Genomic DNA, 13,599 nt, shown 5'->3' with positions numbered 1-13,599 from the left:
AATTCAGTGGTTTTAGTATATTCACAAGATTGTGCAACCATCATCACATCTAATTCGGGAACATTTTTGTCACCCCAAAATGAAACCCAATACCAATAGCAGTCACACCTCGGTTCCCATGCCTACAGTCCTGGGCCACTTACTAATCAATCCACTTTCTGATTTGCCTATTCTGGAAAATTTATATTAATGAAATCATACAATATGCGGCCTTTTGTGTCTGGCTTCTTTCACTCAGTATAATGTTTTCAAGGTTCATCCATGTTGTAGTATGTATCAGTACTTTATTCCTTTTGTGCCTGAATAATATGCCACTCATGAATAGGGAAAGACTACACTTTGTATATTTACTCATCAGTTGACCAACATTTAAGCTGTTTCAATATTTTGGCTAATATGAATAGGCTGCTATGAATATTCGCGTACAAGTTTTTGTGTGTCAGGTATTCAAGTCAATGAATAAATGAGTGAATAGGTGATGACTCATATTTCATCATGTGTTCTCTGGCTAGGATATGGATTATAATCTTTATTTCTCTTGGGCAGGTCTGGGCCGGATCGTCCAGGCTGAGGAATATCTATCCCAAGCGCAGTGGACAGTCCTCAAATCAACTGAATGTTGTTATGCCACCCACTCCTTACTGCATCGGAACCTGGGACTTCTCTACATGGCTAAGGAAAACTATGAGGAAGCCCGTTATCATCTGGCCAATGATGTAAACAAACTAAATTATAACACCCGATTGTTTCTGAGAACAGCTCTGTTTAGTTGTTGTTTGTTCTTGTTTTCTTTCTACTGAGCATTTCTGTGAAACTTTCTGGGTACAACTGTCTGTTTGGTGGAGTATTAGCAAGAACACAATTCTAACGACCTGAATTCAAGACTTCCCACTTTCTGCCTGTGCATCTTTGTCCAGGTCACATCACTTCCCAAGTCTCAATTGCTTGGGGGATGATAAAGGGAGGCAGAAGAGCATCCTGGTTAAGAGCAGAGCTTTACTCCTGGTCCCAGCTCTGCCATTTCACCAGCCACACAGACTTGGATAAATTATTTAACGTCTTTCATCACCTGTAAGACGGAAATCATAAAATAGTCTCTGCCTCATTGGGTCATTGCAGAGATGAATAAGAGGGCACGACATGTGCAGTACTTTTGCTATGATTTTTATAAATAACATCAACGTCTCTACTACAGAGTGTGATTATTACATTTAAATGAGCTGGAGGTATATGAAAGTGCTTTATAAACTCTAAAACTCTGTACCGACGTTGGATAGGTTGATGAGGGTGATGACTGAGCTGTTCTTCCCAAGTTCATGAGGTTTCTGTTAAGATTTCAGTATTGGACAATATTACCAGAGGGAAGAGTTCCTGAGCCTGAAACCTGGATGAGGTTAGAATCAGACTGCAGTCTCCGTGCAGATTGGGTCTCTCTTCAGCCTCTCCACTGGGCAACCCTCCCTCTGGTTGCCTGCCACCGCACGATGCCCCTAAATTTGCTGGAAACATTGTTGTGCTGGTTATTCTCCGTATCCCCTTACTCCAAATGCATTCTCTGCCCTGCTCTTCCTTGGGAGGCTGACCTTGGTGGACTCCATTGCTCTCTGGCCTCGCTGGGTTTGGAGAGTGAAAGGCATGGCAGAGGAGTGGAAGTTGGGAGGAGAGAGAGGTTGGGGTATTTACTCTGCTGCCTTTCTGCACCAGCCTAGTCCCTGCAGTGCCAGTGTTCCTCACGGCCACGGCTCCTGTCAGGTAGCCTTCCTCCACAGCTCTAGCTCTTGCTGGGCCCTGGTAACCCTGCTTTCTCCCCTGGTTTTCTCAGGAGTTTGGACGGTAAACAGTCTCTTGCCATTGATAGTCCCTAGTGCTTCACTAACTCTTGTTGGTTCCGTACCCCTTCCACGTCTCTGTAAATAATCCTTTCATTATACCAGCCTCAGGGAATATTGATACTTGTGAGGGTGCCATCTACTTCCACCTAGGAGCCTGACCAATGCACTTCATCATTTGTGTTTCCTCTCTGTGCTTCACAGCCTTCAACAAATCAAGCAGAAGCACATTCTCTCTTGAGCTGGGCCACACAGTTAAGAATTAGATCAAGCTCAGCCTAACTTAAAAAAGAAACCAAACCAAACCACCACAGCATTATTGATACATACCATAAAAGTCAATGGTATGTACAATTAAGTGTACAATTCAATGATTTTTAGTAAACTTAGAGTTGTGCAGCCATCAACATAATCCAGTTTTCACCCTTAAGAGAGCCCACATATCCATTTGCAGTCATTTCTCATTCCCACTTTCTGTCTTTCTAGATTTACCTTTTTAGGACATTTAATATAAATGAATGATATGTAGTCTTTTGCATCTGACTTCTTTCACTTAGCATAATTATTTTGAAATTCACCTGTGTCGTTGTTTATATATCAATATTTCATTCCTTTTATCGCTATCATCTGGATATACCACAATTTCTTTACCATTCACCAGTTGATGGACATTTGGGTTGTTTCCTTTTTTTGTCTATTATGAATAATACTGCTGTGAACATTTGTGTACAAGTCTTTGTGTGAAGACGTGTCTTCATTCCTCTTGGGTACATACCTAAGAATAGAATTGCTGGGTCATGTGGTAAAACTATGTTTAATTTTTTGAGGACTGCCAAACTGTTTTCCACAGAGGCTGCATCATTTTATATTCCCACCAGCATGTACAAGAGTTCCACTTTTGCCACATCTTTGCCAATAAGTGCTATTTTCTGTCTTTTGATTAGAGCAGTTCTAGTGTGTGTGAAGATGTATCTCATTGTGGGTTTTAGTTTGCATTTTCTTAGTGACTAATAATGTTGAGCATCATTTCATGTGCTTATTAGCTATTGGTGTATCTTTTTGCTGACATGTTGTCTGTTCAGATCCTTTGCCCATTTTTTAACTGAGCTGTTGTAAAAGTTCTTTATAGATTCTGGATATAAGTCCTTTATAAGATATATGATTTACAAAGAAAACTCAGGCACTCTCTTTCTTCCTTCTGCTATAGATTTATTTCGCCAGTTGTGCATTTGGAACAGAGCACATCAGGACCTCAGGAGGCTACTTCCACCTGGCTAATATCTTCTATGGCCTTAAAAAGTTGGACCTGGCAGACACATTGTACACCAAGGTGAGCTGGGGAATATGGGAGCTGAGCCTTGATACTTAGGCCTTGTATCTTACAACTGGTGTCAGACCATTCATGAGAAATTCGAGGCACAGACAGATGAAGTGACTTGCCCAAAATCACATAGCTTGATACATGATATATTCCACTTTTCTTTCTTCCAGTTTCTCCACTACCAAAATAGTTTAGTCCTTAGCATCCATAGAGCAATTAACAAATAATAACTTATGGGTCAATAAGAACCAAACCCCTCCAAATAGACTGCCATATACCCTGCCATATCCCTAGGAGCAAGCTAATGTGGGCATGTTGAGGTGTGGGATAAAGGAGGAGATGAAGTTTTTAAGCGAAACTAATTGTTGAAAGGTCCTGTGAAGGGATCAAAGAACATGAAAGTACTTTAAAATGTCCATCTTTACCTGTGAAAGATTTTAAACTGTTATATATATATATATATATATATATATATATTTTTTTTTTTTTTTTAACTGCTTTTGATACCAAGTTTTTTTACTGTCAGATGATTTGGGACTGAGTTGCAAGAGGTGACCTTGACAGAGTCTAAAGTACTAGGCTCCTTTTTTTTTTTTTAATTTTAAATAGTTTTAATTTAAATCTTTTAGAATAGTATGTATCTATTCCAATTGTAGATTGTCAAGTCTATACAATATTTTCCTCTTTTAAAAAAAAATTTTTATTGGAGTGTAGTTGCTTTACAGTGTTGTGTTAGTTTCTACTGTACAGCAAATTTTATATATATATATATATATATCCCCTCTTTTTTGGATTTCCTTCCCATTTAGGTCACCGCAGAGCATTGAGTAGAGTTCCCTGTGCTATACAGTAGATTCTCATTAGTTACCTATTTATACATAGTATCGATAGTGTATATATGTCAATCCACATCTCCCAATTCATCCCACCCCTGCTTCCCCCTTGGTATCCCTACGTTTGTTCTCTACGTCTGTGTGTCTATTTCTGCTTTGCAAATAAGACCATCTATACCATTTTTTTAGATTCCACATATTTTTTTTTCCCTTAGATTCCATATATATGTGTTAGCATACTATATTTGTTTTTCTCTTTCTGACTTACTTCACTCTGTATGACAGACTCTAACTCCATCCACCTCACTACAAATAACTCAATTTCGTTTCTTTTTATGGCTGAGTAATAGTCCATTGTATATATGTGCCACATCTTCTTTATCCACTCCTCTGTTGATGGACATTTAGGTTGCTTCCATGTCCTGGCTATTGTAAGTAGTGCTGCAGTGAACATTGGGGTGCATGTGTCTTTTTGAATTATGGTTTTCTCAGGATATATGCCCAGGAGTGGGATTGCTGGGTCATAGACAACCCTCAGAAAGGGAGAAAATATTTGCAAACGAAGCAACTGACAAAGGATTAATCTCCAAAATATACAAACAGCTCATGCAGCTCAATATCAAAAAAACAAACAACCTAATCAAAAAATGGGTTGAAGTCCTAAATAGATATTTCTCCAGAGAAGACATACAGATGGCCAACAAACACATGAAAATGTGCTCAACATCACTAACTACTAGAGAAATGCAAATCAAAACTACAATGAGGTATCGCCTCATACTGGTCAGAATGGCCATCATCAAAAAATCTACAAACAATAAATGTTGGAGAGGGTGTGGAGAAAAGGGAACCCCCTTGCAATGTTGATGGGAATGTAAATTGATACAACCACTATGGAGAACAGTATGGAGGTTCCTTAAAAAACTGTTTCCAATATATTAAAATGTTGGTTATCTTCATATAATAACACCTTACTTAGCAAACAACAATTTCTGTGTGTGATATAGGTTGTCATGCGGTGACTGTTTATTCATATTTTAGACCCATTTCTGAAGAAGAGACATTGTCGTGCAGCTGAAAAAATAAAAAGAACTTTGGAACCAGGCAGACTTGAATTTAAATCCTGGCTGTGCCACATAGCAGCTCTTACCAGAAGTCAAGAGTGATCTTAACTTTTCTGAACCTCAGTTTATTGATCTATGAAAAGGGAGTAATAAGAATACGACCGTAATTGGGATGTTGGGAGGATGTAAAGGTAGTTGTATGTGCTCAACACATGGTAGCCATTGTAATTAGACCCCACCAGGGCTGTCCCCAGATCAGCCCTCCTTGTGCCCTTTGCAGCCCAACACTTGTCACACTTACCTTGGCCAAGCACCTTTGGGCTCCTAAGGCTCCCCCTGCCTTCAGGCACAATGAGAGAGGGAGTCTGCAGACCGGCAGGAAGCCTGGCCAGAGGTGCTGCCCTCTCAGCTGGCTGGTCCAATGGCTAAGGTCCAGCCTGCTTGTCTGATTACCATCTCCTTTCCCAACAGGTCTCTGAGATCTGGAATAAATATTTGAACAATCACTATCAAGTCCTCTCACAGGCTCGCACCCAACAAATAGATCTACTAGGCAAGCAATTTGAGACCGACACTGGCTTGGGTAAGTGGCAGTTCTCCCTAGGAAGCAAAGCAGTGACTTCCTCTCTTCTGATCCACAGACTTTTCCCCTCAGAGGGAGAGCAGCTGTCCCTGTGGTGGGGCACATCAGTGCCATCTTCCCATTTTGCCAATGGGCAAACTGAGACAGGGGGATCAAAGAGATTTGACCAGCGGTGGGAAGAATTCAGGTCCCTAGCATCACACACAGCCTTGCAGGGGGGTTAATACGGGACAGATCTGGAGAAAAAAAGACCCTGCCAGAGCCCCCTGAGATTCCTGCAGAGCATCCATCTTTTATGTGTTATCCCTCCAGACTCCACACGGAAGTCCCATTGCTCATTTGTTCTGGTGCCTTATCCTCTTCCTTTACTGGACAGTGAACTTCTCAGTGGCAGGACTGAGTCTGATTCATCTCTCTACCCACAGCTCAGCAAAGGACTGAAGGCTGAGTACAGCATCATTCCCTCTGAGATCATAAAAAGAGATGGAAGATCTAGTTTCTTCTCAAAAGAGACATATAGTATAGTGGGTGAGACAGAAACTATGTGAAAGAAAAGAAAACTTCTACAAGTACAAATTATATTACAAGCTGAGTCCCAGAATGAAGAGGTGAGGACAGTTGGATGGTGTTGGAGAGGGAAGACTTCTTGGAGGAGAAGTTTTGAGCTACGGTTCAAAAAATTAATAATTTTATTGAATTTTCTCTCGTTATAAAAGCAGTTCATGTTAAAGCAGAAAACTCAAAAATCATAGATATCCAAAGACAGCCAACCTTAACATTACAGTGTATGTCTTTTCTGTCTTTTTCTCTAAGCTTAGCCTCACATGGGGAAAAGCAGAAAGGCTACTGCTTAAGCATCTTTGGATTTGGGGAAGAAGAATTAAGGTGCTGTGGCTGCCAGAAGCCCCGGCTCCCTCCTTTTGCTACAGAATGGAAGCTGAGTTGGACCCAAGAAATCCCACCATGACAAATTCCCTGTATTGGGGGCCTAAGAGATCTAGTTTAGGATTCTGAAAGAAAGAAAGCTAAACAACTCTGGGACCTGTAGGAATGAATTTTTTGGTTTTTTGGGTTTTTTTTAGGTTACTCTGATAATGACAGGCTGGGCAGAGCTGGTGAACTGCCTGAAGGACAGGTGCCCTAACAGGGTGCTTATCCCTGAGGGTAGATGCAGCTGCCCTAGGGCCTGTTTCTTCTTTCCTCCCTTTCTTTCCATTGCAGATGAAGCCCAGGAAGCAGAAGCCATTCAGATCCTGACTTCAATCTTGAACATTCGAGAATCTACATCTGACAAAGCCCCCCAAAAAACAATCTTTGTTCTAAAAATCCTGTTCATGCTTTACTACCTGATGATGAATTCTTCAAAGGCAAGTTCCCCTAGAAAAGAAGCATGTCTAAAATGGAGGGAGAAATTCCTCTAGTTGATTTCAGCTGTGTTTTGCCCAACTGCACTAGCTTTTGCCCTCAGAGTAAGCCTTCACTCCAAAAAAGTTCAGATGCTCATGACATTTCTTATGTGTTGACTCCAACCTGCACAATGGAAACGGTGTTGTCTTCTTCCCTCAAGGGGGCCACCCTAGGGTTGCACAGGTTAACTGAGGCTGGGGCAGTGCTGGGAAGCCTGCAGGGAAGAAGGGCTCTGGGGAGTCCTTGGGGGGATGGAGTAGTTGCCCTAACCATACTCAGGTAGTGAGTTCCCTGTCGCTGGAGGGATCCAGGCAGAAATAATTCAAAAGGTAATTGTTTTTAAGTGCTTATTATGTGGCAGTCACTAGCCTAAGTACTTTACATGAATTATCACTTTTAATTCTCATACTAACTTTACAAAAAAGGTATTTTATTGTTCCCACTTTACAGATAAGGAAACTAAGGCACAGAGAGGGTCCATTGCTTGCCCAATTTCTTATAGACAGCAAGTGGCAAATCTCAGTGTTCTTGATTTATTGATTGACTGATCCACTTATTCATTCAGGTATTTATTGAGCTTCTACCATTTGCAAGGCACGGTTTTAGGGACTGGGGGTGCAGTGGTGAACCACCAGCTAAGTTCCCTATTTCCAAGTAACTTATGTTTTTCTGGAGGAGGGGAAGTCACAATAAACAAGTAAACATATAAATGTGTAATATAATTTCAGAGAGTGAAAAGCACTACAAAGAGAAATAAAGCAGGCAAGGGGAGAGAGGAGGGAGGACGTTTGGAGGAGGCCTTTCTGTGTGGGTGACATGGGAAAATTTAAGATGTCCTTCCCCCGCTCCCTTCCTCCCTTCCTTTCTTCCTTCTTTCCTTTCATCAGCAAACTTTTACTAAGCACCTACTGTATACCAGGGCCTGGAAGAGCTCCCAGTCAGTGGGTTAAAATAGAGTGTGATAGCAAAGCCCAGGGCCCTGTGGGAGCACAAAAGAGGGACAGCGGCCCTATGTGGGATGGGTGTGAGAGAGGTTAGGGAACAGGGAACATTTCCATTGCATGTCCAAGTTTACAGTGGACAAAGCCCCTTTTCTACATTTCAGGGTCTCATTTTCCATTTAAGGAAGTCATTCCCCCAAGGTGTGTTAAGGGTGTTAGGTCTGCAAGAGGTCCTTAGAGAAAAGGGACACCTCTATCTACTCAGGATTGGCACCTCACTTCCTTCAGGTCTGGACTCAGCTGTCTGCTTTTCAATAACGCTTTCCCTGCCCTCTGTCTGAAACGGCAAACCCCCACTGCCACCATTAATGCTTCCTGTTCCCCTTCCTGCTTTATTTTTTTCCTTAGCATGAATCACTATTTAAGATACCATCGCATTTTAATTATTTGTCTTGTTTATTGCCTCTCTCCCCCACTATATTGTCAATTTCACAAGGGTAGGAATTTCTGCCTATAGTCACAGTACCTGGAACATAGTAGCCTTTCAATAAATATGTATTGGAAGACAGGAAGGAGAGAAAGAGGAAAGGAAGGAAGGATGAAAGTAAGGAAGGGAGGAAGGAAATAAGGGAGGAAAGAAGAGATGGAGGGGAGTGAAAGCACGTGCTTGGCTTCCTGAGGCACCCCTTTCCCCTTTGCGAGTAGAGCCATGTGGCTGACAGGGTCTTGGTGCTCCAGCCAGGTGTGAGGCTTGAGCCTTTGAGGTGGGAGAGCTGAGTTCAGGACACTGGTCCACCAGAGACCTCCCGGCCCCTCATAATATCAATCGGCAAGAGCTCTCCCAGAGGTCTTTGTCTCAACGCTAAGACCCAGCTCCACTCAATGACCATCAAGCCCCAGTGCTGGACATCCCATGCCAAACAACTGGCAAGACAGGAACACAACCCCACCCATTAGCAGAGAAGCTGCCTAAAAACATAATAAGTTCACAGACACCCCAAAACACACCACCAGACATGGTCCTGCCCACCTGAAAGACAAGATCCAGCCTCATCCACCAGAACACAGGCACCAGTCCCCTGCACCAGGAAGCCTACACAACCTACTGAACCAACCTTACCCAATGGGGGCAGACACCAAAAACAATGGGAATTTCAAACCTGCAGCCTGTGAAAAGGAGACCCCAAACCCAGTAAGTTAAGCAAAATGAGAAGACAGAGAAATACACAGCAGATGAAAGAGCAAGATAAAAACCCACCAGACCAAACAAATGAAGAGGAAATAGGCAGTCTTCCTGAAAAAGAATTCAGAGTAATAATAGTAAAGATGATCCAAAATCTTGGAAATAGAATGGAGAAAATACAAGAAACATTTAACAAGGACCTAGAATAACTAAAGAGAAACCAAACAATGATGTACAACACAATAAATGAAATTAAAAATTCTCTAGAAGGAATCAATATCAGAATAACTGAGGCAGAAGAAAGGATAGGTGACCTGGAAGATAAAATGGTGGAAATAACTACCACAGAGCAGAATAAAGGAAAAAGAATGAAAAGAATTGAGGACAGTCTCAGAGACCTCTGGGACAACATTAAATGCACCAACATTCGAATTATAGGGGTCCTAGAAGAAGAAGAGAAAAAGAAAAGGACTGAGAAAATATATGAAGAGATTATAGTTGAAAACTTCCCTAATATGGGAAAGGAAATAGTCAATCAAGTCCAGGAAGCGCAGAGAGTCCAATACAGGAAAAATACAAGGAGAAACATGCCAAGACACATATTAATCAAACTATCAAAAATTAAATACAAAGCAAAAATATTAAAAGCAACAAGGGAAAAGCAACAACTAACATACAAGGGAATCCCCATAAGGTTAACGGCTGATCTTTCAGCAGAAGCTCTGCAAGCCAGAAGGCAGTGGCAGGACATATTTAAAGTGATGAAAGGGAAAATCCTACAACCAAGATTACTCTACCTAGCAAGGATCTCATTCAGATTTGACAGAGAAATTAAAACCTTTACAGACAAGCAAAAGCTAAGAGAATTCAGCACCACCAAAGCAGCTTTACAACAAATGCTAAAGGAACTTCTCTAGGCAGGAAACACAAGAGAAGGAAAAGACCTACAATAACAAACCCAAAACAATTAAGAAAATGGTGACAGGAACATACATATTGATACTTACCTTAAATGTAAATGGATTAAATGCTCCAACCAAAAGATGTAGAGTGGCTGAATGGATACAAAAACAAGACCCATATATATGCTGCCTACAAGAGATGCACTACAGACCTAGGGACATGTACAGACTGAAAGTGACGGGATGGAAAAAGATATTCCATGCAAATGGAAATCAAAAGAAAGCTGGAGTAGCAATTCTCATATCAGACAAAATAGACTTTAAAATAAAGACTATTACAAGAGACAAAGAAGGACACTACATAATGATCAAGGGATCAATCCAAGAAGAAGATATAACAATTGTAAATATTTATGCACCCAACATAGGAGCACCTCAATACATAAGGCAAACGATAACAGCCATAAAAGGGGAAATCAACAGTAACACAATCATAGTAGGGGACTTTAACACCCCACTTTTTCCAATGGACAGATCATCCAAAATGAAAATAAATAAGGAAACACAAGCTTCAAATGACACATTAAACAAGATGGACTTAATTGACATTTATAGGACATTCCATCCCAAAACAACAGAATACACTTTCCTCTCAAGTTCTCATGGAACATTCTCCAGGATAGGTCATATCTTGGGTCACAAATCAAGCCTTGGTAAATTTAAGAAAATTGAAATCGTATCAAGTATCCTTTCCGACCACAAGGCTATGAGACTAGGTATCAATTACAGGAAAAACATCTGTAAAAAATACAAACACAGGGCTTCCCTGGTGGCGAAGTGGTTGAGAATCTGCCTGCCAATGCAGGGGACATGGGTTTGAGCCCTGGTCTGGGAAGATCCCGCATGCCGCAGAGCGACTGGGCCCGTGAGCCACAAGTGCTGAGCCTGCGCGTCTGGAGCCTGTGCTCCGCAACAAGAGAGGCCGTGACAGTGAGAGGCCCGCGCACTGCGATGAAGAGTGGCCCCCGCTTGCCGCAGCTAGAGAAAGTCCTCGCGCAGAAATGAAGACCCAACACAGCCATAAATACATAAATAAATAAATAAAAATTTTTAAAAAAGTATAAAAAAAAATACAAACACATGGAGGCTAAACAATACACTACTTAATAACCAAGAGATCACTGAAGAAATCAAAGAGGAAATCAAGAAATACCTAGAAACAATTGACAATGAAAACACGACTACCCAAAACCTATGGGATGCAGCAAAAGCAGTTCTAAGAGGGAAGTTTATAGCAATACAATCCTACCTAAAGAAACAAGAAAAATCTCAAACAACCTAACCTTACACCTTAAGCAATTAGAGAAAGAAGAACAAAAATACCCCAAAGTTAGCAGAAGGAAAGAAATCATAAAGATCAGATCAGAAATAAATGAAAAAGAAATGAAGGAAACAATAGCAAAGATCAATAAAACTAAAAGCTGGTTCTTTGAGAAGATAAACAAAATTGATAAACCATTAGCCAGACTCATCAAGATAAAAAGGGAAAAGACTCAAATCAATAGAAGTAGAAATGAAAAATGAGAAGTAAAAACTGACACTGCAGAAATACAAAGGATCATGAGAGATTACTACAAGCAACTCTATGCCAATAAAATGGACAACCTGAAAGAAATGGACAAAGTCTTAGAAAAGCACAACCTTCCGAGACTGAACCATGAAGAAATAGAAAATATAAACAGACCAGTCATAAGCACTGAAATTGAAACTGTGATTAAAAGTCTTCCAAAAAACAAAAGCCCAGGACCAGATGGATTCACAGGTGAATTCTATCAAACATTTAGAGAAGAGCTTACACCTAGCCTTCTTAAACTCTTCCAAAGTATAGCAGAGGGAGGAACACTCCCAAACTCATTCTACGAGGCCACCATCACCCTGATACCAAAACCAAAGATGCCACAAAGAAAGAAAACTACAGGCCAATATCACTGATGAAGCTAGATGCAAAAATCCTCAACAAAATACTAGGAAACAGAATCCAACAGTGCATTAAAAGGATCATACACCATGATCAAGTGGGATTATCCCAGGAATGCAAGGATTCTTCAATATATGCAAATCAATCAATTTGAAAAACCATATTAACAAACTGAAGGAGAAAATCCATATGATCATCTCAATAGATGAAGAAAAAGCTTTCGACAAAATTTAACACCCATTTATCATAAAAACCCTCCAGAAAGTATGCATAGAGGGAACTTACCTCAACATAATAAAGGCCATATATGACAAACCCAGAGCCAACATCATTCTCGATGGTGAAAAACTGCAACCATTTCCACTAAGATCAGGAACAAGACAAGGTTGCCCACTCTCACCACTATTATTCAACATAGTTTTCAAAGTTTTAGCCACAGCAATCAGAGAAGAAAAAGAAATAAAGGAATCCAAATCAGAAAAGAAGAAGTAAAACTGTCACTGTTTGCAGATGACATGATACTATACATAGAGAATCCTAAAGATGCTACCAGAAAACTACTAGAGCTAATCAATGAATTTGGTAAAGTAGCAGGATACAAAATTAATGCACAGAAATCTGTTGCATTCCTATACACTAATGATGAAAAATCTGAAAGACAAATTAAGGAAACACTCCCATTTACCATTGCAACGAAAAGAGTAAAATACCTTAGAATAAACCTACCTAAGGAGACAAAAGACCTGTATGCAGAAAACTATAAGACACTGATGAAAGAAATTAAAGATGATACAGACAGATGGAGAGACATACCATGTTCTTGGATTGGAAGAATCAGCATTGTGAAAATGACTATACTACGCAAAGCAATCTACAGATTCAATGCAATCCCTATCAACCTACCAATGGCCATTTTCACAGAACTAGAACAAAAAATTTCACAATTTGTATGGAAACACAAAAGACCCCAAATAGCCAAAGCAATCTTGAGAAAGAAAAATGGAGCTGGAGGAATCAGGCTCCCTGACTTCACGCTATACTACAAAGCTACAGTAATCAAGACAGTATGGTACTGGCACAGAAACAGAAATACAGATCAATGGAACAGGTTAGAAAGCCCAGAGATAAACGCACGCACATATGGTCACCTTATCTTTGATAAAGGAGGCAAGAATATACAATGGAGAAAAGACAGCCTCTTCAATAAGTGGTTCTGGGAAAACTGGACAGCTACATGTAAAAGAATGAAATTAAAACACTCCCTAACACCATACACAAAAATAAACTCAAAGTGGATTAAAGACCTAAATGTAAGGCCAGACACTATAAAACTCTTCGAGTAAAACATAGGCAGAGCACTCCATGACATAAATCACAGCAAGATCCCTTTTGACCCACCACCTAGAGAAATGGAAAAAAAAAAAAAAAATGGGACCTAATGAAACTGAAAAGCTTTTGCACAGCAAAGGAAACCATAAACAAGACGAAAAGACAACTCTCAGAATGGGAGAAAATATTTGCAAACAAAGCAACTGACAAAGGATTAATCTCCAAAATA

At 40.4% G+C, this 13,599-nt stretch overlaps 1 protein-coding gene across 3 annotated transcripts in view; it reads left to right on the top strand.

Moving 5' to 3' along the window:
* Positions 1 to 13,599, top strand: part of ZMYND12 (zinc finger MYND-type containing 12) — a 36,439-nt gene that overhangs the window by 19,464 nt on the left and 3,376 nt on the right. For 2 of the 3 annotated variants that reach the window (XM_059920072.1, XM_059920062.1), the window contains exons 4-7: positions 547 to 716; positions 3,037 to 3,159; positions 5,519 to 5,630; positions 6,852 to 7,001. In XM_059920072.1, the coding sequence (XP_059776055.1) occupies positions 547 to 716; positions 3,037 to 3,159; positions 5,519 to 5,630; positions 6,852 to 7,001 (555 nt within the window). Of the gene's footprint in view, positions 1 to 546; positions 717 to 3,036; positions 3,160 to 5,518; positions 5,631 to 6,851; positions 7,603 to 13,599 lie in introns of all 3 variants that reach the window. The other variant, XR_009502811.1, reaches the window with a different exon arrangement.

This window comes from Balaenoptera ricei, chromosome 1 (assembly GCF_028023285.1).
Source record: "Balaenoptera ricei isolate mBalRic1 chromosome 1, mBalRic1.hap2, whole genome shotgun sequence".
NCBI lineage: Eukaryota > Metazoa > Chordata > Mammalia > Artiodactyla > Balaenopteridae > Balaenoptera > Balaenoptera ricei.
The sequence above is the reverse complement of the archived record's forward strand: the minus strand, read 5'-3'. Positions and strand labels throughout refer to the sequence as shown.